The following is a 24,959-nucleotide window of genomic DNA, read 5'->3' on the forward strand; positions in this document are numbered from 1 at the left end:
TTCTACTTTTATTTCTCAAAATTTGCAAACTTTGACCAGAATATGACCAAAATATAAGTCCCTTTTTTGTCAATGAAGATATCGATTTAATTTTTTTCTTTGTTATTTTCCTCCTAAAAGACTTCTAATGTATCCCCAGATAGCTTCTTTCTAAGAAAAGAAGCAGCTAGAAATAGAGGTAATAATGGAGGTCAATAATTTGGAATTACACCTGGCCTTGCTTTCCTCCCAACCACAGCATTCTGTATGATTTCTAACTTTCTCTCTTAAGTTTCATTTATTCTTTCCGAGTTTTAAGTGTTTCATCATAGTGGCTTGGAATTTTTCCAATCCCATGATTATCTCTCTATTAAAGCCTTAATACAAAAAGAAATGAAAAAAAAAAAAAAAACTAGACTGCTCATTACTTTGATTTGTAGCAAAGAGAGAATGGAACATTATCGCTAGAGTGTTTCGAGAAACCATATTTACATTTGCATCAGCTCAATTTAGGTGCCCGATTAGGCTGCGTGTTATGATGGAGATACACTTACCAGTCAAAGAGAAGTGGCGTGGTCTAGAGTAACGAACAGGAGCCTTCAAGCCAGGAGCCTGCATACTACTTCTGGCTGTGACTGGCTACCTCTCTGACCTTGAAAAACTCCATCTAATTGTCTTAGACCCTAATAGCCCCCATCTGCCTCATAGGGCTGCTGCGAGAGGTTGATAACCTAAGTGTTTATTATGATGGGGGCTATGGAGTGAAACAAGGGAGAGGGGTTGGGGGTCACAAATGGAATGGGAGTTGGGATAGCTGCTCTTATAGCTCTTACCACTAGCCTGTTAAGAGCCAGTGTCTGAGAAGTGAGCTGATTGCTCAGATCTTGGGCTGAGGACATGCTGAGAGGTTGGTTAATGGAGTTTAAAAGCTCACCCCAAATTGGGTGAGATGGCCATACCCATCCTGCTATTTAGAAAGGCTTAACAAGAGTACATATGGTCTCTCTTCTTGTGACGGTGCCATTCTGAGATTGTTTATTTCGTCCGTGGGATCAGGGAGCTGGCGGAGACCAGCTTTGGTAGGGTATTCCCAGGAAGACCTGCTCGGGTGGCCATCCCTGGCTTCAGGAGAAAGATCATCACCTTTTGGTGACCCTAAACCATGCTGGAAACCACCTAGCTCTCTCTAGAAAGCTCACAAGACCAGTAAGAGTGTGCCCAAAGAAGATTCATTCATTCTTCGGCTGAGTTCCCCTCCCAGCAAAGAGATGGATTGTAGGGTAAAGGTTAATATGCTTTAAAAAGGAAAGAAAGAGAATATCGTCTTCTCCTTCTTATACAGGTTGTTGAATGCCAAGCCCTCAGCAGACATTATCACAGAGATAGCATCCACGGCTCTCATTACAATTCTTGCATTGGCTGAAATTTGTTGAGGGCAATCTAATAATAATTGGTAATATTTATTAAGCACTGTTCTAAATGCTTTACATCAAGCAACTCATTTAATTTTTATATTAATTCAGTAGGTAGGCTCTATTATTGTCCTGATTTTATAAATAAGGATATCGGGGAACAAAGAAATTAAATAATTTGCCCAGCATTATACAGCTAGTAAGCAGCAGCTCCAGGCTTAGGACCCTGGCTCCAGAACCTTCACTCTGAAGCACCTATGTCCACATAAGTACAAACTCGAGATGGAGCGAACATCAGTCTCTGGGGGCCAGAACACACACCGATATCCAAACAAGAATGGGGAGGACTCGGAACTTAATATTAGAACCTTGCTGTGTAATAGTCACGATCCGTTCACACAGCTAGAAGAAAAGGAGGGTCTCTGTCCTGTCTGAGAGCTCCGTGTGACTCCACGCCAGGTGGTCTGGCCTTCCCCCCACCCCAGTTCATCTCCTTTCTTATATGGAAAGCACACGTGGACACCGTTTGATTTCTATGTGCCAAAAGCTTTCTTATAGAATCAAATGAAAGACTAATTCTGTCTGAGACCCAAAATTTCACCACAGAACATTTCTGATAGCCTCCGTAAGCTTTTTCTCTCTCTCCCCTCCTGGTCATTGGAGATGGCCCTCCACCTATGTTTTACCAGTTTTCTGTGACCCACTTCAGTCAGAGTAAGCAAGGGCTTGAATTTGCCAGAGGGAGTCACCACTATAAACAGAGAGGGGGAGGGATAAGTGAATTCCCACAGGGATAACATCGAGCCCTACAACGAGAATCCATGGATCCACCATTTTGCTTAATAACTACAGGCAAAAGTCCCAGAAGGCTTCCTGGAGCAGCCATGCGTGACCATGTTTCGTCACCCCACCGGAGAATCACAAATCAGAATGCTGCATTCCTGTCAGAATGACTGGTTACTGTTTCTCCAAGTGCAAGTTCATGAGCAATAACTGACCCCAGAGAAACGGAATGGCACAGTGTAAGAGCCTGTCACATCAAATGATCAGAAAACCATTACCGACTGATAGAACGGTTGATGGTGCAGAAGTGATTACAGACTGTCCCCACGGACCGCTCGGAGCTGCCGCGCAGGCGCTCAGAGGCCACCAGGCTTGGGGCCGGGGCTTGACGAGAGGAAAAATCTATGGTGGGGAGAAGGGAGCTGAAGGTGTGTTCTTTCTAGTTCCTGTAGCCCTTTGAAGTGGATGGTGTTGTTGGGATTCCCGGCCCGACGTTTCAGCTCAAATATACTTTTAAAAAGTATATTTTGGGTAACAAAAGTGCTTCTGAAAAATTTGGATAAACTGAAAAGTCAAAGGTAAATTAAGTTTTGTTTTCCTGGACTGGAAGAATTTGCTGCTTAAACAGTCAAGGATGGATGGTCTCGTTCTCTCTCTCTCTCTCTCTTTCTAGTTCTTTTTCTCTCTGTCTCTCGGAGGGATGGAAATATAAATTCTTCGATAAAGAGAAGCATCTCCCGGAATTTACCTTAAAGAAAATTTTCAGGGGGCGTCTGTCTAATTTCTTATATATTTGCTGAAAGTCAAGTTAGCCTCCTCTGCTCTTGCTTTCACCTGGGCACCTGTGAGCTCAGCCACGCCCAGCCTGAGCTAGCCACGCCCAGCCTGAGCTGGCCACGCCCAGCCTGAGCTGGCCACGCCCTACCTCAGTGGTGCTGCGTGGATTTCCGCTGTGGTCTTTGGAGGATGCGAGAACCAGAGCCACGGAAGCGCAGAGTGTGAACTACGGCTCCTCGCGAGACCGGGCTAGGTCTAAGCACAGTGGAATGTCCTGACAGGAGCTGGCACGGTCTTGTTTCTGTATACCCGCCACCCTTGAAGTACCAGCCCCTCAGCTACTTGATCTCGTCCCTTTGTCTGCATCCGCCTGTGGGAGTCCTGGACCAGGAGAATGGCCTCTATGAACGGCTGCTCTCACCACTGGGAATCTTCCAGTACTGGATTCCTTAAAACCTTATTTCTGAGACCCCATACTAACCTAAACAGATGGCGTGGTTATTGTAGAAGTCAAAGAAAAAAGAAAAAAAACCTCGCAGAAATTAGAAAATATCTAAATATATCTTGAGAACCCAGACTCTGGCTCCATTCGCCAGCTGTGTGCCCTTCAGCAAGTTTCTTAACTTCTCTGTACTTCAATATCCTCATCTGTAAACAGGGAGAATAATTGTTCTTCCAACATAGGGATGTTGGAAGAACTAAATGAGTTGATGAATAGAAGCCATGTAAAGTGCTAGATCTAGCAAGAGGGCCAAAAACTTTAGTGTATTCATGTGACTAGAAATGCATGTGCCAAAAGGTTAATGATAGCAACCTCTGGATGCTAAAAAAAATAGGTGATTTTCTGGTTTTGTTACTCTCTGTGCTTTTTAATATTTTCTCTCTCTCTCTTTTTTTTTTTTCTTTTTTTGCATTAGAAACTGATTTGTAGTTGAAAAATAAATGTCTTTGATAAAAGAAAAAATTTCAGCAAAGCTCCCGGGTTGTCTGAAGACGAGGGAAAGATGAGGCAGAAGTGGGCAGAGGAAGGAAGGCGGGGTTTGAATTCAAGGATGCACTCATGGGAGCCCCAAGGTGAGGATTTCGCGGTGCCTCCCGCTTTGGAAGTGCTGGCCCAGCAGTGGGGATGGTGTCCCTGCTTTGTCCCTTGTCAGATAGGTCAGGCAGATCTCGTGCCTGCCTCTCAGCTAGCTCTGGTGCTCCTGGGCCCCGGCCAAGGGCCCAGGAAGGCACAGCCCATTTCCATGTGCAAGGCCAGCTGAGCCTGTGGTAGCAACAGGGGTGAGGGGAGGCTCGTCCCCCAACCTGTAGGGCTCCCCAGACCTCTGAAGTGGGGGCTGGAGCTAGCCCCCCTTCATTTGCATGTCTAGGTAATTACAGCTCATAAAGGTATCTAATCCATTAGTTAAAACCAGCCCCAGCATTTGACTCTGAGCTCCTGCTGCAGCACCGGCCACACGCTGACTCTGTGCCTCCTGATTTGTCCTCAATTTATAAGCAGCACAACCTATAAATAGAAAACCCTTTTGCTAAGTTCCCCAGGAGGCATCAGCAGGTTTTCCAGCTTGGATGTGTTTTCTTCTTTCTTTTTTTAAACGCCAACATGGCAGGCTTAGCTCCCTGCCTGCCGCCCCTCCAGCTCTCACCTCCAGTTCAGTCTGCGGCATTGCGGTTGGCTAAGCGCACAGCGGCGCGGCCCACCCAGGGTGGGTTGCAAGGGAAGCCCCTGCCTGGATCCGGGTCCCCACTTACCTGTAGATCCTGTACCTGGTGGTGAAACCGTGGCGGTACCGCTCCACAAAGTCAGCATACTCCTGCGCGCGGTGGAAGGGGCCGCGGTCCGTGAGCAGCCAGTCCAGGGGCGGCTGGCCGGCCGGGGAGGCATGCTGCTCGGGGACCACAGCGGCGGCCGTGGCCGAGACAGCCAACACCCAGCCGGGGAGGCCCAGTGCCAGCAGGGTGGCCCATAGGGCTGCCGCCAGCCGAAGCCCTCTAAACCGCGTGCCACACGGCCACCTCATGCTTCTCCCGCGCGGTTGGTTTCTTCATTCTCTCGCCACGCTCTCCCGCTCTGTGCCGCTCCTTCAGGGCTCCTGGAACTAGAAAAGTACACGGAGACGTCAGTCGCATACCCTGGTCTCCCCCCAGGGGGCCTGCGGACATCAAAGGTCGGCGGACGGGATCCATCTAGAAACCCTTTCCCCTAGCGACACGTCTTCATTCTGGGCATGGAGCGAGGTGTAGATCTATATTTCATTTCGGTTTACAACCATCCTACAGGAAACGCACGGTCATCATTTTACAGATGAGAAGATGAGGCTTAGAGAGGTTTAGAAGAAAGTTGCATAAGTTCAAGTAGCTTCTAAGTGAAGAAGGCAGAATTTTGAACTCAGGTGGTCTAACTCTTGGCCTGAGAGTCGATGACTTCCATGATTCCAGCCTCTCCCATCTTCCTCTCTCAAAAATATTCACCACGTTTCAGTGATAGACCGTGTGCCGCCTGTGGAAACTTAATGCAAAGTGACGAGCAGCCCCGTTTCTCGTGCTCATCCCTCTGCCCACGCTCCCGCTTGTCATAGTAGTGACATCTCGTCACTGCCATGAAGCTGGGCGAACGTGGGCAAATCGGCTACCTTCTCTGGTCTAGTTTTCTCTTGGAGAAAATAAAGAAGCTTTGAAAATCCGATCCCTTCTCTTACATAAGGCCATGCAGGGACGGAATTAGAACAGGAAATGAAATTGCCCTAATACCGCCATGGGAGAGCAGGTGCACGCCTACTAGGATACCCGCTGTGTTCTCTCTCTCCTCCTGAGGGCGGGGCTGTAGCCTTCCATCCTAGCTCCTGAGAGCACATGGCTGGCCTTCAGGGGCCCTTCTGGAAGGGATGAGTAAGCACGTAGCCTTTCTTATCTGAGTAGAAGGGAAGGTGCCAAGAAAGACAGTCTTGACCTTCAGAACTCTTGGCTTCTGTGTGACTTATCCCAGACCTTTGATTTCCAGAACCTGTGCTTGAGCCAAGGATAACTAGTCACCTTTCTAAACTTCTGGGCCCATGCAGGGGACTGATTCATTACTGTTCTTGCAATTGTACTCATTTCTTCAGTCTTTCATTTCCAGCACATGCTGTCAGAGTCTCGCCCGCCTCCCTGTACCAGCACACGCCAGTGTGTACTAGAATGACTTCCAGCCCTTGACACCTATAATTCGTAGCTTTGAGGACTTTCTCTGGATGCCAAAACCCAGAGCTGGGCTCTCTGGGGGTGAAGGAAGGGATGGTAATTCCCTGGCATTTCCAGAGTCCTGTAAGGGCAGTCAAAGTGGGCTTCGGCGCTTGGCTACCCCCTCTAGAGTCCCCGTAGCACACTCTGGGATGGCCCTAGTTTAGCGAAACCACCAAACACCCCTTGGACCAGTGCAAACCCTGCAGGGGTTGCCCAGAGCCTGGGGCAAGTACTAATCCTGGATACTCCCAGGCTAAAGATCGGAGTCTGAGGTCTGAGCTTCAGCATTTGTACAGGATGCTCTCAGAAGAGTGACAGTTCCTTCTCATAAGGGTGGAGGAGCAGAAGCCTGGACTTTTGGCGTCACTCCTCCACTCCAGCTGGGAGGCAGTGGCCACCTACTATGTGCCGGGCGAGTCTTGCCAGTCGCCCCAGTTGACTCGCACAGCACGTTTGTTATGCAGGCCTTACTATCACAACTTTACATGCCACTGAGACTCAGAGGAGTTGAGCTTGGAAGATGCAGGTATAGAATATGGACCTAGATCTGCCTCCATGACCAGACTTTTGCTGTGCTGCCTAAGAGCTGAGAGCAGGCTGCGAGCCAGACCTTCGCTCAAGGAACTGATCGAGAAGGGGCGAAAGAAGGATAATGAGGCCACACCTGCCCTACTGGATCTTAAAAGATATTAGAATATTCCAATAATTAAAATAGGATCCTGGCGCACAAATGGAACAGGCAAATCCGTGGTATGGAACAGACAGAGCTTATTATACATAAAATATAGAATTAACGTAAGAACTTAATATATATTTTAACATATTATTTAAATGTATTTATAAATATATATAAATAAATATATATGATAGATAGGAACTTCATATATATTTTTAAAAACATCGTAGACTGATTGGGTGGGGCATGGAATATTTTATACATCATCCTGGGAAATTAGTTCTAAATGGATTTAAAAAGTTAAATATAAAAAATAGAATTGTAGAACAAAGACAAGTCACCAAGTGTTTTATAATAAGCATGTATTACTTTTAAATCGGGGGGGAAATGGTATAAAATAAAAGGAGGAATCAGCCTTGTCCATGGAGGTAGGCATTTTCTATAGGATATAGATATAATCCGATGAGGATGCCCCAGATAGTTCTCTTTTAATCATTCACACACTCATTTACTGAGAAACATAAATCGAAGACTCCTGAGTGCCAGACACCATGATAAGTCTTGACAATATGGAAGCAGGTGCTCGGCACATTATCTGAAACTCTACCGTTAGTGATTAATTCCTTTTATAAAATGTTCTTCTGTTTCTAAAGGCGTACTTACAGAGGGGAGGGAAGCGAGCATATTTTAGAGACACAGCAGGCACAGCACAAACCCAGTAAGGCGAATGAGCATGGACATGGGTGGGAAGACACGGTAACGGGCAGGATTCTAAACTGGCCCCAGGTTTCCTGTGTCCTTCTGTGCCCTACATAGTCCCCGCCCCTTGACTGAGACAGCACCTGTGAATATGACAGGATACCACTCCCATGATCAGGCACGAATCTGATGATACTGAGTCAATCAAATGGAAAGGCATCCTGGGTGGGCCTGACCTAACCAAGTGAACCTTTAAAAGTAGATGATGTGTCAAAGAGACAAGCTCCTGCTAGCCTGGAAAAAAGCAAACAGCCGGTCTCTGAATGGCCTGTGGGGCCTATGCAGCAAGGGATTTTAAGTGGCCTCTAGGAGCTAAGAGCAATGCTCAGTCAATAGTTAGTAAGAAAATGAGAATTTCAGTCATAGGACCACAAGAAAATGGATTCTGCTAACAACCCCATGAGCCTGGAAGAGAACTCTGAGCCTCAGCAAGAACTGTTTCCTTGGCTGATACCTTGATATCCGTCTAGTGAGACCCCGAGAGGGTGACCCAGCCAACCCGCACCTCAGCCCGACCCACAGAAACTGCAAGGGAGTAAATGTGCTGTTTATTGTTGCATGCCACCAAGTTTGTGATCATTCGTTACACAGAAATAGAAAAATAATGCAGACACCTAGTAGACAACAACACCCTGCCCCCATCCTGTACCAGTCACACTCCCTGAAGAAGCCTAGCTGTTATTCTCTGCAGTGTGACAGTCTCTTGAGCAGAGCGACACTTCTCAGATGGAAAGTGTCACTCCGCTCAAGAGACTGCCTAGGTCAGGGGTCCCCTAGGTCAGAGGCAAAGTCCTTGTTTTTGAAGTTCTGGCACTCACACGTGGCCGGTCCTAAAAAATATATGATGAATCAATTGCATGCATTTCATCGAGGGGTCATTGTGAGCCAGTGACAACATGTGGCCTTGGTCCAGCCGCTGTACCTCTGGTGCCCAGTGCCATAACACGGGGTGGTATTGCCACCAGCACACCTACGAATCAAGGGTTTTCTATGAACAGGTGAGAGAGCATGTGTGAAAAGCTGTGTGCTCTTTGAAAGAAGCGAGCTATGTTAAGTCAATTAGTGCTTCTCGTCATTCTTTGTTTGTAATTACGCTTTTGCGGAGCCCACGTTGTGTGGGATCCAGGCTGGTTATAGGAGTATCGGCTTTAGAATCGAATGGTTCTGATTGCCAGGCCAAGTCTGCTGAGCACAGCAAGAATGCCCGGATTCAGCACTGACTGCTCCTCTAAAAAACCTGGCCTTGGGTCACATGATTTCTGCTTCATTGGCTTTTCTCAAGATCTCAAGACATTTTGACTGAAAAAAATATATATCTATTTTTAAGAAAGAGAAGTTTTAAACAGGTTTCAAAACTTTCTTTTCCTTTCTTTTCCTTTTTTAAATATAAGCCCTAAAATATGTCCCTTCACCTTAAAAAAAAAAAAAAAGACAAAGCAATTGCTGCATTGACAGTTTGAGGCCATTTCCTGTTTATGCTTCACAAATAATATCGCTAGGAATTTTGTGTTAGTGACCCATGAAGCAAATTTTAACTGTCTAAATTCTCATGATTTCTAGTCACTAATATTCAGCGGGTTAAAACGATCAGCACCTTCGCTGACATGGCCGTATATCCTTTTTGTCCTACAGCTGACCATGTAATTAAACCTTCACGTTACATGTGAGTAGATTAAAGTAATGGCAAAGCTAGCTCCTCGACAAAAAAAGTTATAAATTTACTCGTGAAAGCTAAATAATTTAATTTACTTAGACCATCGTTAAGACAGAGTTTTACACCGACCCAAATAATAAATTAGCTTTGGACCAAAGGTACAAGTAAAATAAGTCCTGGGTTTTCTTTTGGGAGTACATTAGCTCAAATCCATTCATTAAACCATGAATTAAACAGGTTACAGTTTTGTCAGTGGAGAAAATCAGGTATAGACGAAATCACACGAGAAGTAGCCAGTGCAGTCTTCGAAATGGAAGAGCTTATAAGAATCGTGTCTCTGCCAGTCTGAGATTATCACCCAGCTGAGGACATCTGGGGACTCTTTTGTGTCCTCTTGTTTGTCTCAGTCTCCGTTTATGCTGGATGTGTCAACAGACAGAGCAGTTAGGATTTGGGGCATCAGCTGCTCATCTACTAAATCTTGGCAAGTGAGATGGAAGCACAGTTTTCCTCTAGAAAACTATTGCAGAGGGGTTGCATGTTGGAGACGTAAAGATATGGCTAAGCTATTGTTAGGGAACAGACGAAAAGGATAAACAGGTGTGAAATTATTATTACCATTAACAAAATGTTAATGTCATTATTGATTAAACACCAGTATAAATCATTTAATATTTGGGTGGAAGTTTCTGCTTATGAAGCATGGATGATAGAACCATACTCAGCCTTCATCTCCCAGATTTTATATGTTCCCCTTTTAACAGATGAGAATAATGAGCCTAGGAATGGATAAGTGGGTGGTACGAGGTCATGTATTTCGGTGGCAGATCCAGGTCTACCTACTCTAGATGCTGCAGTATTTATACCTCACCGCACCGCTGCCATGATTTATAGCTACAAAACACATAGCCTTTGCCACTTATAAGTTGGTGCCTTGGGGCAAGTCACTTCCCTCTGGGACCCTCCCTTTGGTCATTGGTGAAATGATTTAGGAAGTAAGATGAGCCCTATGGTCCTGCCCAATGCTGAGGTTCCAGCATTCTATGCAAATATAATGGGCACAAATATAAAGAGAGAGGCATTAAGATTTTAGTCTTCTGGGGGAGGAAGCTCTGTGTTTCAGAAAGGGAGGAAAGCATAAGGGAAGTGAGGTATGAAGCAGAAATTCCTGCCTATTGGAGCAGTGACATTTAATAAAGTGATTAGGCAGTGACATTAAATAAGTTTTCGAGCCATTTGAGTGGTTAATTGGCCAACTTTATTGAGGAGATGTTTTCTTGAATAAATCTGAGGGAGTCAGAGGTAAAAACTCATGGAAAGTGTTATCTGTTCTTGTCCACAACATCGTGATGCAAAAACATCCTGTTTTGACTAGAAAGGGAGGGTGGACAGGAGAGATGACAGGGCATTCTGGGGTGGAGATTCCTGCAGGGCAAGCGTGGGCGTGGGAGCTATCAGATTAATGGCTTTCACCCTCTTCTCTTATGGGGCTGACCTGCAGCCTCCACAGGGACAAGCCGTGGTGTTTCCACCCAATAACGTGCCCCCGATTCCACTTCAGAAGCTTTAGCAGGCTCTCTGTGAACCCAGGCAGGCGTTACACCCGACTGCCACCGTCCTCTCCAGGCTCTGTGAGAGGACCTTCAGTTCCGCCCCCAGAACGGGCACAGAACGGGCAGGCTCCGTCTGATGCATTTCCCCACTGCTAGCCAGGAGGCAACTTAAAATAGGTGAGGCACATGGGTACCCTCCCCATGGAGAATTACATTAACCATATTAATGATGATTTATGCAAAGGGAAGAGCTAATCGTAATTACCACTTACTATATGTTCTTATAGTCACCTGAGACCTTTAAGAGAAGAGGCTGGGAGAGGCGAAGGGACTTGCTGGAGGCCACACCCCAAGGAAGCAGAAATGAAACTTGAATATTCTGACTCCAAGACTTATCACTCAGTTCTCCTCATCCTCACTCACCTCTGTCCACCAGTCAGTCAGGTATTAAGCAGTTTCTATGCACAAGGGCTGTACTGAATGATGGCGGTACATCCGATGAACAACACAGACCCAGCACTTGTCCTCACAGAGCAAGTAACATAGGACTTGAGGATCCTGTGACGAGCTTAAAAGAATGACATCTATGTGCATGCTCTCTCGTTCTCGCTCGTGCTCTCTCTGTCTCTGTGTCTCTCTGTCTGTCTGTCTGTCTCTCTCTCACACACATACACACAGCTTTAGTGACATTAGACCTTGTAGGCTCCAGCCCCACAGGGCCCCAAATTTATAGGTTTCTGCTGTGTGATAACCAACCCTTCATCAAGGACAGATGCATCTGTCAGTTGCAGAGGCGTCACACTTGCCAGCTGGGTGTCCTTGGCACTTTTCTTGGAGAGACAGACTAACTCATAGGCTGGCCCAGAGCTTGCGTCATCAAGGCCAGGCCACAGCGTGCAGACCAGGGAGGACCCTCTGCCCCGAGCTGCCCTTTAAGTCACGGGGGTCTCCAGCAAAGAGAAAGAAGGCACTCCCGATGAAATAGAACTCTATACTAATAATTACACATTTCGAAGTCTTTAAAACCTCATCTCCACGCAGATTAACTATTCCTCAAACCATTTCTTATACTCCTTCTTTACGAAACCTCAGCATCTCTTCCTCTGCTAGGCACTGAGACCCCCCTACCAGCGGCTCTGCAGTGGAGGGGTCCCGAGCAGCCACTGAGCCAGAAAGCCTGGCGTCTTCCCTTGACTCCACCTCTGTTACTTCAGCTGTTAAAAACAAAAGTCATAATCATAATAGTGCCTCTTCCTACGGTTGTGGGGACTACATGAGTTAGTATCTGTAAAGCGCCCAAGAAGCATTCAGCCCGTGGTGAGTGCAGTGTGTGTGTGTCTGCTATTATTTCTTCCAGGGCTCCAACGTACGTTCTGGAGCCTAAAAAGAATCCACCTCATCCAAAATGGATTTTTGTTTGTTTGTTTTGTTGTTATTGTTGTTTACTGGTGAGAAAACTGAAGCCTGAGAAGTAGATCTCTGCTAAAAAAAAATGGGTCCTTGTTAGCCTTGGGGGTCTCCTGTGGGTCACTCGGAGTGACCTCACCGGTCCTCCTGCCCTGGTTCCCATAGTTACCGGCTGCAGAGGTGGCTGTCCAGGGCCCTATGCCCTCGTCCTGGGGTCTCTGACACCTGACCCCAGATTGTCTGCTGGCTCTGCCGAGGCCCTCACTGCTGCTTTCTTTTCTGTCCCTGAGTCCGTTTGTGTCCCCTGCATCTTTGCACTCATTTTCTACAAGAAGCCTTTCAAAGCTAGGCTCTCTGTTGATTGCTTGATTGCTTTGCTTTCCTACAGCCTTTGGTCCCTGATTAATTTCTACTTGATTATGTAGTGGAACCGGGGGGAAGGACTGACACCCCAGGTACTACCTGGCCCAGTGGATCTCTGCAACGTAGAGTGGGGTGTGTGTGTGTGTGTGTGTGTGTGTGTGTGTGTGTGTGTGTGTGTGAGGTTTAGAGACAGGGAGGGAGGAAAAGAGCTATAACTGATATCTTGGGTTGGGGCATATTTTTATATTTTGGAATATTTTGAAAACCGTTTAAGGAGATTTTGATACAAAATCTTTAGTGCAAGCCAGTGGTAGAATCCCCTTCACACTGAACGATAAATGAGAAAACAAGCCATGCAAGGTCATACCACCGGTTTGGGGCAAAACCAGGACTTGAACCTAGGTCTCTCAATGCCAAGTCCAGAGCTTATTCTGTCTCTGTTTCACGGGTATCAGCGGTAAATCGAAATTCCCAGAAGCTGGAGCTCATGCCTTCCAGAGCTACCCTCATCATCACCGTCGTCAGTTGTGTGTAGATGTCAGTTACTATGCGCCAGACACTGGTCTAAAGACTTTCCACTCAGGGACTCATTTAATTCTCGTAAGACCCCATGACATTGATATGGTTAGTCCCACGTCAATGAAGCAGAGAAGCCAACACTGTTCTCCCAACAAAGTCCTTAGTGCAGTGTAAACGGCGTGAGAACCTGAGGTCCACGGACCTTACTCTGACGAGGGAGCTGCGGTCACAGGGGGTTGTCCAACGTTCCTCTAGGTCACTCTCTTTAAAAAAAAAAAAAAGGCTATCGATCGACAACAAGTACGAAAGCAAGACTCACCTAAAATCATGTCGCTGGCTTGGATAAGGACATTGCATTCAAGCCTCTGCTTCGGGGGAAGCCTTGTGGCTCCTGTTTAGATGGCCTGTCAGCACAGCCTTATGAGAAGGCAGTTATATTTCACTGTAGTGTCTCGAAACATCTAAAGTCAAGAATGTTCTCTCAACTTGGTGGACACCCTGTAATTGCTGGTTCCCTGTGTGCCCCTGAGTTTTTACAGGCCTCTTCCCTCAGACCCCCAGACCCAACAGAATCCGTACCCACACTCCCCAACCCCTCCTCTCTGCCCAGCCTCAGAGTGTCCATCTGAGGTGTAAGTGGCTTTGCACCTTTGCTGGCTCCTGCATCTCCTGCTCTCAGCTCCCCCACGTCCTGCTGTAGGAAGACAGACCTCTCACATTTGCCTGCCCCTTTACTTGATTCCGAATGGTACCACTACCTCTTTCTTTACGTATTCCGGCCCACAGGTTGGTCCTTGAGTTCCCAAGAATTAGTGATCCATGCGAACTGGCCCCCGCCTTTGGGTCTGCCCAGCCATTGCGTAAGCCCCATCTCACTTCCCATCATAGACATAGGACAGTTTAGGCATCCTATGTCAGGCCTAGGAAGCCAAAATAAACCCAAGCCAATCACACAGGAATTGCTCATCGCTGTGTAGGCTGCAGAGCTGAGGTGGGGTGACAAGCCACTCTCCATTCTGACCTGCGGTCTGCAACGTTACTCTTGCTCTTGGCTCTCTGCCAGGCCTGTCACCGAATCTGAACTTTTAGACCAAGGGCTCTGTCCTATTCAGGCTTTGGCGTGGACCAGAATGTAAAATAATAACGCCCTGAGCTGTGCCAAGCAGCACGGAGCTCCTGAGATGTTATAGATGCAGCTGTGACCAACGAACACATTGTTTCCGGGATTGTGTTTGTAAATATATGAGTTGCCTGACAGCTTGTGGAATTAAATATAGATGCTACATCACAAACTCCAGCTAAAATAAACTATATGCTGCTCAATGAATGTCAGTAAGTACACTGAGGAAGAATCATTACCCGAAAAACCTATCCCTAAATGGTTTTTCTTTTTTTGTGTGTTTTATTTGTTGGGGTTTTGTTTGTTTTTGATAAAACTGACTTTCTCTCCCCTGCCCCCCACAGGCTTTCGATTGGTACTTGTGGGCAGTGGGAGGGAGGGTGGTGTGAGAAGACAAGGTGCCTACAGTCAGTGTGGGGTGTATAGCGTGGAGGCGAGAGCCAGCTTGAAGGCAGATAAGGAACTCGCAGTCAGCCTCCTGGAGTTGCTGGCCTCAGGGCATCATTTCCGAAAGTGTGGTCCGTTATTTGAAAAGATCTGATGGAGAACAAGGTCATCCACCATCGCGAGTCCTGTCCTCAGTCCTATGAATTAACGGATTCTCCCTCCCTCACGCTGGTCGCTACAGGTTGCTTGTATGTTAGCAACCTCTTAGGTTAATTATGGCAGGTCTCCCGAAGTTGGTGCCCCTACACTACACTCAGCTCCCCGGAGGAGTTTACTGAGCACTCTCATTCAGCCTTCGGCTGAGAAGGTTGCTGCCTCGTCATTCTGGGCCTTCATGCAAAGCACACACACCCTGCCCAGGTCACCGAAACCCCCACTCTAGCAGGGGGTGCAGAAGGAATGGTGCTGTGAAGTCAGGGTCACCTCAGAGTTGCCTTGAGGAGTTAAGGTTCCACCGCGTTGATCATTTGGTATGCAACTGCTGAGTCGTCGCCAATTTTATGTATTTGTTTGCTGGGTTCCTCTCCAATTCTTTGACACCAAGTTCTTTCTCCACTAAAAAATGGCACTGTAGACTGAGATAGGCTGAAGCAATTTGCACACTGTCTGGTCCTTGCACAAAAAGCTTTAAGAGCCTCCAATGGAAAACTAAAGTAATTCTTTAAAAATCTTAATTCAGACTTCATTCCGGCTCACACTGTGGCTGACTATTTGAACTATTTTTGACAAATCAAACCCTTTGTAAGATATGGTAATAAGTTTCCTTCTTCCTTCCTTTTAGGGAATTTAATAAATATCTACTCATTCATCCAACTAATGTTTATTGGACAAAGAACAGTCCATTTAACTAAGATGTAAAATGCATGAAGGGAACAGTAGGAGAAAAGACTAGAAGGTAATGCTTGGATTTCTTTGGAAGAAAACGTTAGTGCAAACTCTTACTATAATTCTCTTATAGCAGGCAGTCTGTATGAGCCAAAGTCGCGTTAGGAAGACTTTGCTGCCTAGGACCTGCATGCATCCACAGCTCAGTGTTACTGAGGTTCAAATCGGTGATTTCCAAGTCAAAATTAAGATTAAATTATTTTCAGCCTAATTTTATATCGTATCATTGATTTTCAGTCCAAATCTTTGGAAAAGTAGTATAAAGTAACCTTGTTAAGAATTTTTAAAATTAAATCAAATATTCCATTTCTCAAACAGGGTAATATGGAATATAGTTAAGACAGAGCCAACCACTTACTCCGGTGGTTTCAACCAGTGTGTGTGTGTGTGTGTGTGTGTGTGTGTGTGTGTGTGTGTAAGAAAGAGAGACAGAGAAGAGAGAGAGAGAGACAGAGACAGAGAGACAGACAGACAGACAGACAGAGAGACAGAGAGAGAGAAGAAGATTTGTCTCCAAGAGACCTTTGTCGATTTCTGGAGAAATTTTGGTGGTAGGAATTTGGAGACAGGAGCTACATCCAGCATTAAGGGCAGGTAGAGATGTTAAACGCCCCGTAATGCACAGGACAGCTCCTCACAACAGTTCCTTCCTTCCTTCCTTCCTTCCTTCCTTCCTTCCTTCCTTCCTTCCTTCCTTCCTTCCTTCCTTCTTTGGTCAAAAAGCCAATAGACAGTCTTATGTGTGTCATTGAGGGGTGACCTAGGAAGGGTCTGTATCTACATGAGGGAGGTGGTTGAGTGGGGAAACAGCCCAACAGACTCAAGAAATTGGTTACATGCAGGAGGATTTAGCGAATAAGCAAATACATTGAGAATAACAGGAGCTAAGTTTCTCATGGTCAAAGAAGGGCATTATAAATATGGAAAGGACAGAAACTAGAATAAACCACGTGGTGTAGCCTTGAGACAAAAGGCATGACAACTGCGTGCAATGTGCAATCCTGGGTTGGATCTTTTGTTATAAGAGACATTATTAGGTCACTTGCAAAACCTGAATGGCATCTCTGAGTAAAAGGCATATGGGATTTACTTGTACTCATGTATAATTTTTCTACTAGATTGAAATTGTTACAGTGTGCAAAAAAAAAATCAAACATTGTTACATAGTTCATGCAGCCAACATTGAAACTGTATTGCTCTAACTCTGATACCTATGCTATTTACCAACCCATTATTCTAAAATACATTTGTCTATTGGAATAAATGAGGAATGTCTAAGATATAGTTTTAATACAGACAGACGCTCATTCTTTACATTGTAGAAGATATAACTGGAGACTTGCTACACGTGGCTGAATCAAGTGTTATCCAATAAAAACTACATAGATATTTTAAATTTACTAGTACCTACATTAAAAAGGTGAAATAGATGCAATTAATTTTAATAACATTTACTTAACCCAAGGAATCTAAAACATTGTCATTTAAACATGTAATTAATATAAGAAAAATATTGCCAAGGTATTTTATATTTTTTCACTCTGCGTCTGAAAAATGGAGTGTATTCTACACTTATAACACATCTCAATGCAGATGTTATTTTTTTCAACAGAATTACTTGATTCTAATTTACGTTTGAAATAATATTCAGTTGAAAAAACAAATTAACATACCTGAGTTATTCCAAGCATACTTAAAATTTTTCTAATAACTGAATTTAGTATAAGTTTTAAATTTTAAATTAGTTAAAATTAAATGAAAATTTAAAACTTAGTTTCTCAGTTGCATGAGCCACATATTAAGTGCTCAGTAGTCACATGTTTCCAGTGGCTGCCACACTGGATAACGGAGGGCTGGATAGATCCATAATTCATCCGCTCCTGTGTATTTCTGTGCACGTGCACTGCCTACCCCATTCCCATACGTGGAGATGCACTGTAACTTCAATTGCATTTGATGTACAGTATTATATTCGTTTCAAGTGTACAACATAGTGATCAGACATTTTATAAATATGATCCCCCGGATAAGTCTAGTACGCACCTGACACCATACGTAGTTATTACGATGATATTGACTGTATCCCCTATGCTGTACTTTACATCCCAGGACTATCTTGTAACTGCCAATTTGTACTTCTTAATCTCTTTCACCTTTTTCACCCAGCCCTCCAAAGCCCTCCCATCCGGTGACCATTAATTTGTTCTTTTTATCTATGAGTAATTTTGTTCTGTTTGTTCATTTGTTTTGTTTTAGATTCCATGTATAAGTGAAATCATATGGTATTTGTCACTCTCTGACTTATTTCACTTAGCATAATGCCCTCTAGGTCCATGCATGTTGTCTCAATGGCAAGATTTCATTCTTTTTTGGGCTGAATAAGAACATGCATGTGCACACATGCATTCTCTCTCTCTCTCCATACACATATATATGTATACATACACATATATATGTATACATACACACATATATATACATTTATAGATATATATATATACATATATACATAGATATCTCGCATCTTCTTTATCCATTTGTCTATTGATAGACACTTAGGTTGATTCCATTTCCATATCTTGGCTAGTATAAATAATGCTGCAATGAACATAGAGGTGCATATATCTTTTCAAATTAGTGTTTTGAGTTCCTTTGAATACCCAGAGGTGGAATTGCTGGGTCACGAGGTAGTTCTATTTTTTATTTTTGAGGAACCTCCATACCATTTTCCATAGTGGCTGCACCAATTTACAATCCCACCAACAGTGCACGAGGGTTCCCTTGGCTCCACATCCTCGCCGATGCTTGTTTGTTGGTTTATTGATGTTAGCTATTCTGACAGGTTTGAGGTGGTATCATCGTGGTTTTGATTTGTATTGGTAAATGATGTCAAGCATCTTTTCATATGTCTGTTGGCCATCTGTATGTCCTCTGAAGAAATGTCTGCCAGGTCCTTCGCCCATTTTTTAATCAGATTGTTTGTTTGCTTGGTGTTAAGTTGTGTGAGTTTCTTATATGTTTTGGATATTAACCCCTTATCAGATATATCATTGGCAAATATCTTCTCCCATTCAGTAGGTTGTCTTTTTCATTTTGTCGATGTTTTCGACCTCCAACTACTAAGTTAACCTCCCTAAAATCATGGCTGCCTTTAAACTAGAACTTAGGTGAATACATATGGAAAGTATATAGTGGGATGATAACACAAGAGAAAGTTCTTTACAACTGAAAAGCACTAGACAAATGTCAATTGCTCAGGTCATTTCTATTATTAGAGACTAGAACCAATGGACAGAAGACATTGCCATCACGAAGACTTTGAGCAAGTCAGTGAAGTGCTGCTTTGACTTCTCTATAATGATAATCAAAGGATGCACTACCCTCTTCCAGCCAACCCTCACATGCCAACACTGTAGAATGAATGAGAAAGTATCTGCTCAATGCCGTGGTCTCTCCTGAGAAGACACGTGTTGCAAGTGAATTTATATTGATTGCTGCCAAGTGCTGCAACTATGGATCTATTTTATTTTCTCTTTTATGATTTTACGTATATTCAAAAATTTTTCAACAAAAGAATGCATTATTTTTATAATCGGAAAAATCCTATTTCCGATTTAAAAAAAAATGGATGTCGGGTGTTCGTATTCTTCTGCTTCCATTTCTCTCGTCATCCATACGACTGAGCGAGACCAGTCTTAGCTGTTCTTACTAGAGAGTGTCGGCCACCAGCTCGAATAGCTGGTCAGACAATCCTCTCATTTCCAGCCTCCTCGGCGCCTCACACTTGGTTGCTCCACTTACGTGAGCGGAGCTGGGGTTGAGTTGAAACAAACAGAAACAGTTCATCATACTCATTCGCAAATGTCGCTCCTTCAGCTCTCGCCTGTCCTCGCCATCCTTGACGTTCTGCCAGCTCTCTTGCCTTGTGCTTACTCCGTCCGTGGCCAGGCCGCCCACAGAGGGTGGCCCATGCAGATCCTGGAACAGGCACTGGTGATTAAGCCGGATGGGGCTTTCTGTCTCGCCCCATCTATCCTCAGTCTCTGCCCTAATGAGCTGCCCAAAGGATGGAACTGCCCTCCCGACATCACAGCTGGCATGGTGGGCCTTGGGAGCAATTAGCCATATGTTTTCCGGGCTTGTCATCCCCTGAAGTTTCAATTAGAGCTGCTCTCGGTTCTTATGTTTTGTTTATTTTATCCTGACTTAGAACCCACCCTCCCTCCCCTCTGCTCTAAGGCCACTGTATATTATGATTCAGATTGTCCTTGCACACCTCCAAGAGACACCATTCACACTGTAGTCTAAGTGAATGGCATCCTGTGTTGTTGAGCAGAACACAGTCTATGTGTTCACATCCGTGGCCCTGCCACATCCTACATCTTCTCTTAACCTCCAGAATGACAGAGCAGCCTCTTTCTTGGTGATGCAGTATAGTTGTAAAGAGGTAGGGAACCTAGGCAAGAAAAAACCCAAAAGGCAAAGAAAATAAGAAAGACAAAATTTGTTTGACCCTGTAGGACATCTCTGGGTACCATCAACACACCCCAAGAGGTGGCTTGCAGGGTTAAAACACTCAAGGCTATGATACGAATATAGAACGTCACAGAGGAGGGGCCAGAGAGTAGCACCCACTGCTTACAGCTCTAGTACTGGGGAGATGCTTCTCTGCAGGGCAGTTAACTAGCAGTGAGCAGGCCCTAACTACCACCACGCCGGGGAAAGGGGAATGGTAAGGGCCCTTCTTAAAATGCTTATCTTCCCATTCCTATTTGATTTATTCCAGAGACACAAAATTATTCCCCAAACTGCTCTCGACACTGTTCTTGAACCTATTCGCATACAGCCCACCCACTTCCACAAACATCGTTACACTTGACCTCTGCAAAACTCACAGCAACTTTCCCATCTCCAGACAGAGGGACTTTCCAGTGCCTGTGGCTAATACTTACCGAGTAATAACAATACCAGGCCCTGTTCTCGTTGCTGTACATACACTGTCTCGTTTGATCTGCAGGACAATAAATAGCATTGAGTTCTACTGTCATTTTCTTTTAATGGATGGGGAATTTAGGAGCTAAAGAGATTAAGTAATTTCTCAAGGTGCCAGCGTTTTATGGCCAGGGCGGGTTGCCTGGATCCAGAGTTCAGCGTGTAGCCTTGGGTTCTACCTTCCTGGGTCCGCTTCTCCCTCATCACCTCGACTTTGCCACAGCGTTCGGCACCGCCCGCCTCTCCCATGACTTCTCTCCCCTTTTCTGTGTTTCTGCGTTTCTGCCTTCTTTTGCTTTGCCTGCCTCTTCCTCCAAATACAGCTTCCAGATCCAGCAGCCCCCTCACTTCAAATCTCCCTCCATCCCTTCAGAGAGGCCTGTTCTAACTCTCAGCTCTGAGTACCAGCCTTCTTAAGGGGGCGAGGAAAGGGAACCAGCCAGAGAAAAACTGTAAATGATGCAGATATAGAAAAACCACAGGAAGATGGTTGCCACATCCACAACTGAGTCCTGGAATGCTAAACGGGTACAGAGAAAGGCCCCTTGTTTCACAGAGGAAGAGCCAGAATCCAGAGTGTGGTTACAAGGTGAGGCTCGTGTCACCAGTTAGGGGAGAGCTGGGACCAGAACCAGGGCAGGCCTTTCCCACCAGCCCAGAGGGCTTTGTCGCACTTCACTCCTCTGACACATCTACAGTTCCAACAGAGACCCAAGAGACCCCATCATCCACACTGGACTTCCACGTGTCCACCCTCACACGGCTGGCTCCTAGCGGACATCTGGCTTCCACGACATCGCTCTTCCCCTTCAAAGCCTCTTTCTACCCTGCATTTCGCCCCTCCCTTTGTCTTAAGCACTGAGTTTTTTCAGAGTCTGTCCTCTGTCTTTCTGCTGGCCTGGAATCTCTGTTTTTCTAAGCCGCTAGCCACCCCGGCTAGCCACCCGGGCTCTAGGTAAACATCTTTCTTCTTCTATAGGGTTGTTTTCGGCAGGATACAAAGGCCATTAGTAAATCAATAGCCCTTTATTAAGAAAAGGGAGGAGGATGGAACCTGGAGTTTTTAATTCAGATCTAGCAACTCCTGGGGCATTAGTTGGAGCGTTCTAAAATTAGGCCTTTGAAAAGCATGCTGCTGCTTCTGCTGGCACTTTATAGCTTCCTGCCCATAAATGGGAGCAGCTTGCTAGGGGTGGGATCATTAGCTGAAATCTCCCTCTCCGCGGATGCCATGTCTTCCCCTAACTCCGACAGCATTCGTATTAGCTGTTGCTTTAAGGGCTGTTTCTTTCATCCTTGCCTCGTCTCTCTTCTCTCTACTTATCTCTTTCATGGTCTCCGCATCTGTCCTTTTTTCTTCTTTCGAGGAATCTTTGAATTTCCATCTATCCATGTGTTTCTATCTAACACACCAAATACTTAGGGCATAAAGTCTCCTTTGTCGATGTAGCCACATCGAGCATCGATGAACATGGATTTTTCTGATAAATTTACAAAGATGATCCTTCAGGTCAACACATGTCCTGTGACCCCTCGTGCTGCCCGCCCACCTCAAGGGGCCCCTGCCACCGTTCTGTCCTCAGTCCTGCTCCAGTCCAACTGTCTCCATGCAGGAAACAAAGACATAGTTCTGCAGACCAGTGTGTGAACTAGATGAGAGCAGTGATGACCTAACCACACACTTCAAGGCCAACGTCACGATGTCTAAATTAACACACTCGAGATTTAACCCTATCACTTTGGAATTCTGTATTGTTTTTGATCCAGCCAGTCTACATCTGGATGATTATTTTGAAGATGGACACAGAGACTCAGCTAGAAGGATGTTTATTGGTTGGCAACTGGGAGAGAGAAACTGCCATTTACGTTTCCAAAATATTTTAGTTATCTATTACTGTGTAACAGATGATCACAAAACTTAGCAGCCAAAAACAATAGAAAACAACTACTATCTCACGCAATTTCTGCGGGGCAGAGATTTGGGTCGTCCTAACTCTGGGTCTCTGATGAGGCTGCAGCTGTGGGTTCAGGCACAGAGGGTCATGGCCGAGTTGCCTCATTTCCGAGGTTGGCAGATTGGTGCTGGCTGTCAGGAGGAAGTCTCTGTTCCTCTTCGCTTGGACCTCTCGAGAGCCTAGGGCCACTTAGGACCCTCGCAACACGGAAGCCAGCTTCCCTCAGGGCTGGTCACCCAAAGGGAGCGAGGCCGAAGCCACGCCGACCTAGCCTCAGAAGTCACACACCGTTGTTTGTGCTGTATCTGTTGCTCACGTAAACCCGCCCTGGTACACTGTGAGAGGAGACGATACGAGGGCGTGAATAGCAGGAACGGAGACTCGCTGAAGGCCGCCTCGAAGGCCGCTGATCACATGAAGGGAGGACTTCACCGTGAGAAGTACTCCTGGTTTACCTCCACCGAGAACTGTCTGTACTGTGAGTTTGAGAGAACAGAGCTGGCCCTGTTGGTTCTCGACTCCTTTCTCTTCGCCTGCCGTCTGCCTGCAGTGGGCGTGCATCCCGCCTGCTGTCTGTCCTCTAGTTAACGGGATAGCGGGCTCCGCCTGTGTGCAGTGTGGTTAGGACGGGAAGCGATGGAAGGCTTGTGCCGTCCAGGCCTGATTTAGTTCTAGATCAAGGTCACATTCTCTACTCGTCTCTTTTAGAAATGAAGCTGATCTTTACCTATGTCTCATTCCTCTACTGAATCCCAACTTTTGAGGGCTTTTTGTTGAGCCCTCACATTCTCAATTGTGTTTTACATTTTATGACCCGTTCTTTATAATAGTGGAAGATCTAAAACAACGTAAATGTCAAATAACAGGTTGCTTGAGCAAATTATGACATAGTCATACAATGCAGAGTAATGCAATCATTTAAAAGTATACTATATAAGAATATTTAAGAATAGAGAAAGTTGTATAATAAGATATATTAAGTGAAGAACACAGGTCGTCGAACAGTACACAAGTTATTATTCTGTTAAAAATAATGTATATTTGCTTAAAAAACTCTCTCTCTACACACACACGCGCACACACACACACACAGACACAAAATACCAACTGTAGTTATCATTGGCTGATAGGTTTTGGAGTAGATAACATTTCCTTTATTTTAGTTAATCTGCGTTTCCTAAATTTCCTACATTTTACACTCATTACCTTTGTAATGAGCATAAAAGGAGAAAAAGTTTGCAGATGCTACTTCTGGGTTCGATTAAAAGTCATTAGAACTTTCTAACATCTTTTATTGGGGAAGAGAGTCAGGTATTCGAGTATCCCCAATTCTGTAAGTTCTGACACCATTGACCATGGGTGCATAGTAGAAGCATCTGGAAAACCTTTTTTAAAAGTACCAGTGCCTGGAGATGCAAAGGTCCTTGTGTGAAAGGCCTGACCCAGGATCAAGATGTGGAGTCCATACTTGTTAGAAGCCCCCCAGCGGATTTTCACAAGTACGGCAGTGTCAAGTGCCACCCATCTCCTCGCTCAGTAGGAACTGGGTAGTGATTTTTAACATATTCCTCTTTCTTGCCCCTTAAGTGTCGCCCATCACTAAGCTCCATCGATCTGGATTCTAAAATAATTGCTCAAAATTAACTGAACGTCTTTGTCCTCATAGCCACCACCCTCACCTAAACTTCCGTAAACTCTCATCCGGGCTTTCAGTGCCGTTCCGCGTGACGAATTAGATCTGAACATGGCACCTCTGTTTCCTCTTGTGGACGACACACCCTCGGGTGACTCTGTGCAGCTACGAGTGCATATTTTTTTCAGGATTAAAAAGGGAGATGACCGATACGAGAAATTACAGAGAAAAAAAATTAAAAATTACATTTTTTGAACTCTCAGAAAGCTGCTAACTGCCCATTTGAAAGGGCAGCAGATTCCTGAAGAATTTCAGAGTTTCAGTAGGTCTGGGGTGGGGACCGATAATTTGCATTTCTAACAAGATCCCTCATGATGGTTCTGCTGCATTTGGAGAACCACCTCCCCATAATAAAATAAGGCTAATATTAGCACCCACCTCATAAGTTTGTCATTGGAATGGTTAGGTAAAGGGTTCAGAGCAGTGACTAGTTATGCTAATCATGCCACGAATGTTAGCTGTCATTATTATCCTCTGCCTGGCAAAACTATGCATGTTTGTCATCACTCGTCTTAAATTTCCCATTCACTGAAAGCTTTTCTGATAGTCCCCGGCAGAGTCTGTAGTCTTATGCCTGTAGCCTCCTTGCTCCGTTATAGAACTTACTGGAACCGCGACTACGTACACCTTACACGAATGCCTGTGGCTTCCATGGACTGAGCTGCTTAAGGACAGGAACTTTGCATTATTTATCTTTGATTTCCCAGAATATGTCTGACACACAGCAGCTGCCCAATGAATATATTTTGATTGAAGAAATGAA

At 45.1% G+C, this 24,959-nt stretch overlaps 1 protein-coding gene across 1 annotated transcript in view; it reads right to left on the reverse strand.

The window, feature by feature from the left end:
- Positions 1 to 24,959, reverse strand: part of BRINP2 (BMP/retinoic acid inducible neural specific 2) — a 92,335-nt gene that overhangs the window by 42,269 nt on the left and 25,107 nt on the right. Inside the window, exons 2-3 of the mRNA XM_006907788.1 lie at positions 14,274 to 14,277; positions 4,704 to 5,044 (exon numbers count right to left, since the gene is read on the reverse strand). Coding sequence (XP_006907850.1) covers positions 4,704 to 4,972 — 269 coding nt within the window. The 5' untranslated portion in view covers positions 4,973 to 5,044; positions 14,274 to 14,277. The remainder of the gene's footprint in view (positions 1 to 4,703; positions 5,045 to 14,273; positions 14,278 to 24,959) is intronic.

This window comes from Pteropus alecto, unplaced genomic scaffold (genome assembly GCF_000325575.1).
Source record: "Pteropus alecto unplaced genomic scaffold, ASM32557v1 scaffold101, whole genome shotgun sequence".
In the NCBI taxonomy this organism is placed as follows: domain Eukaryota; kingdom Metazoa; phylum Chordata; class Mammalia; order Chiroptera; family Pteropodidae; genus Pteropus; species Pteropus alecto.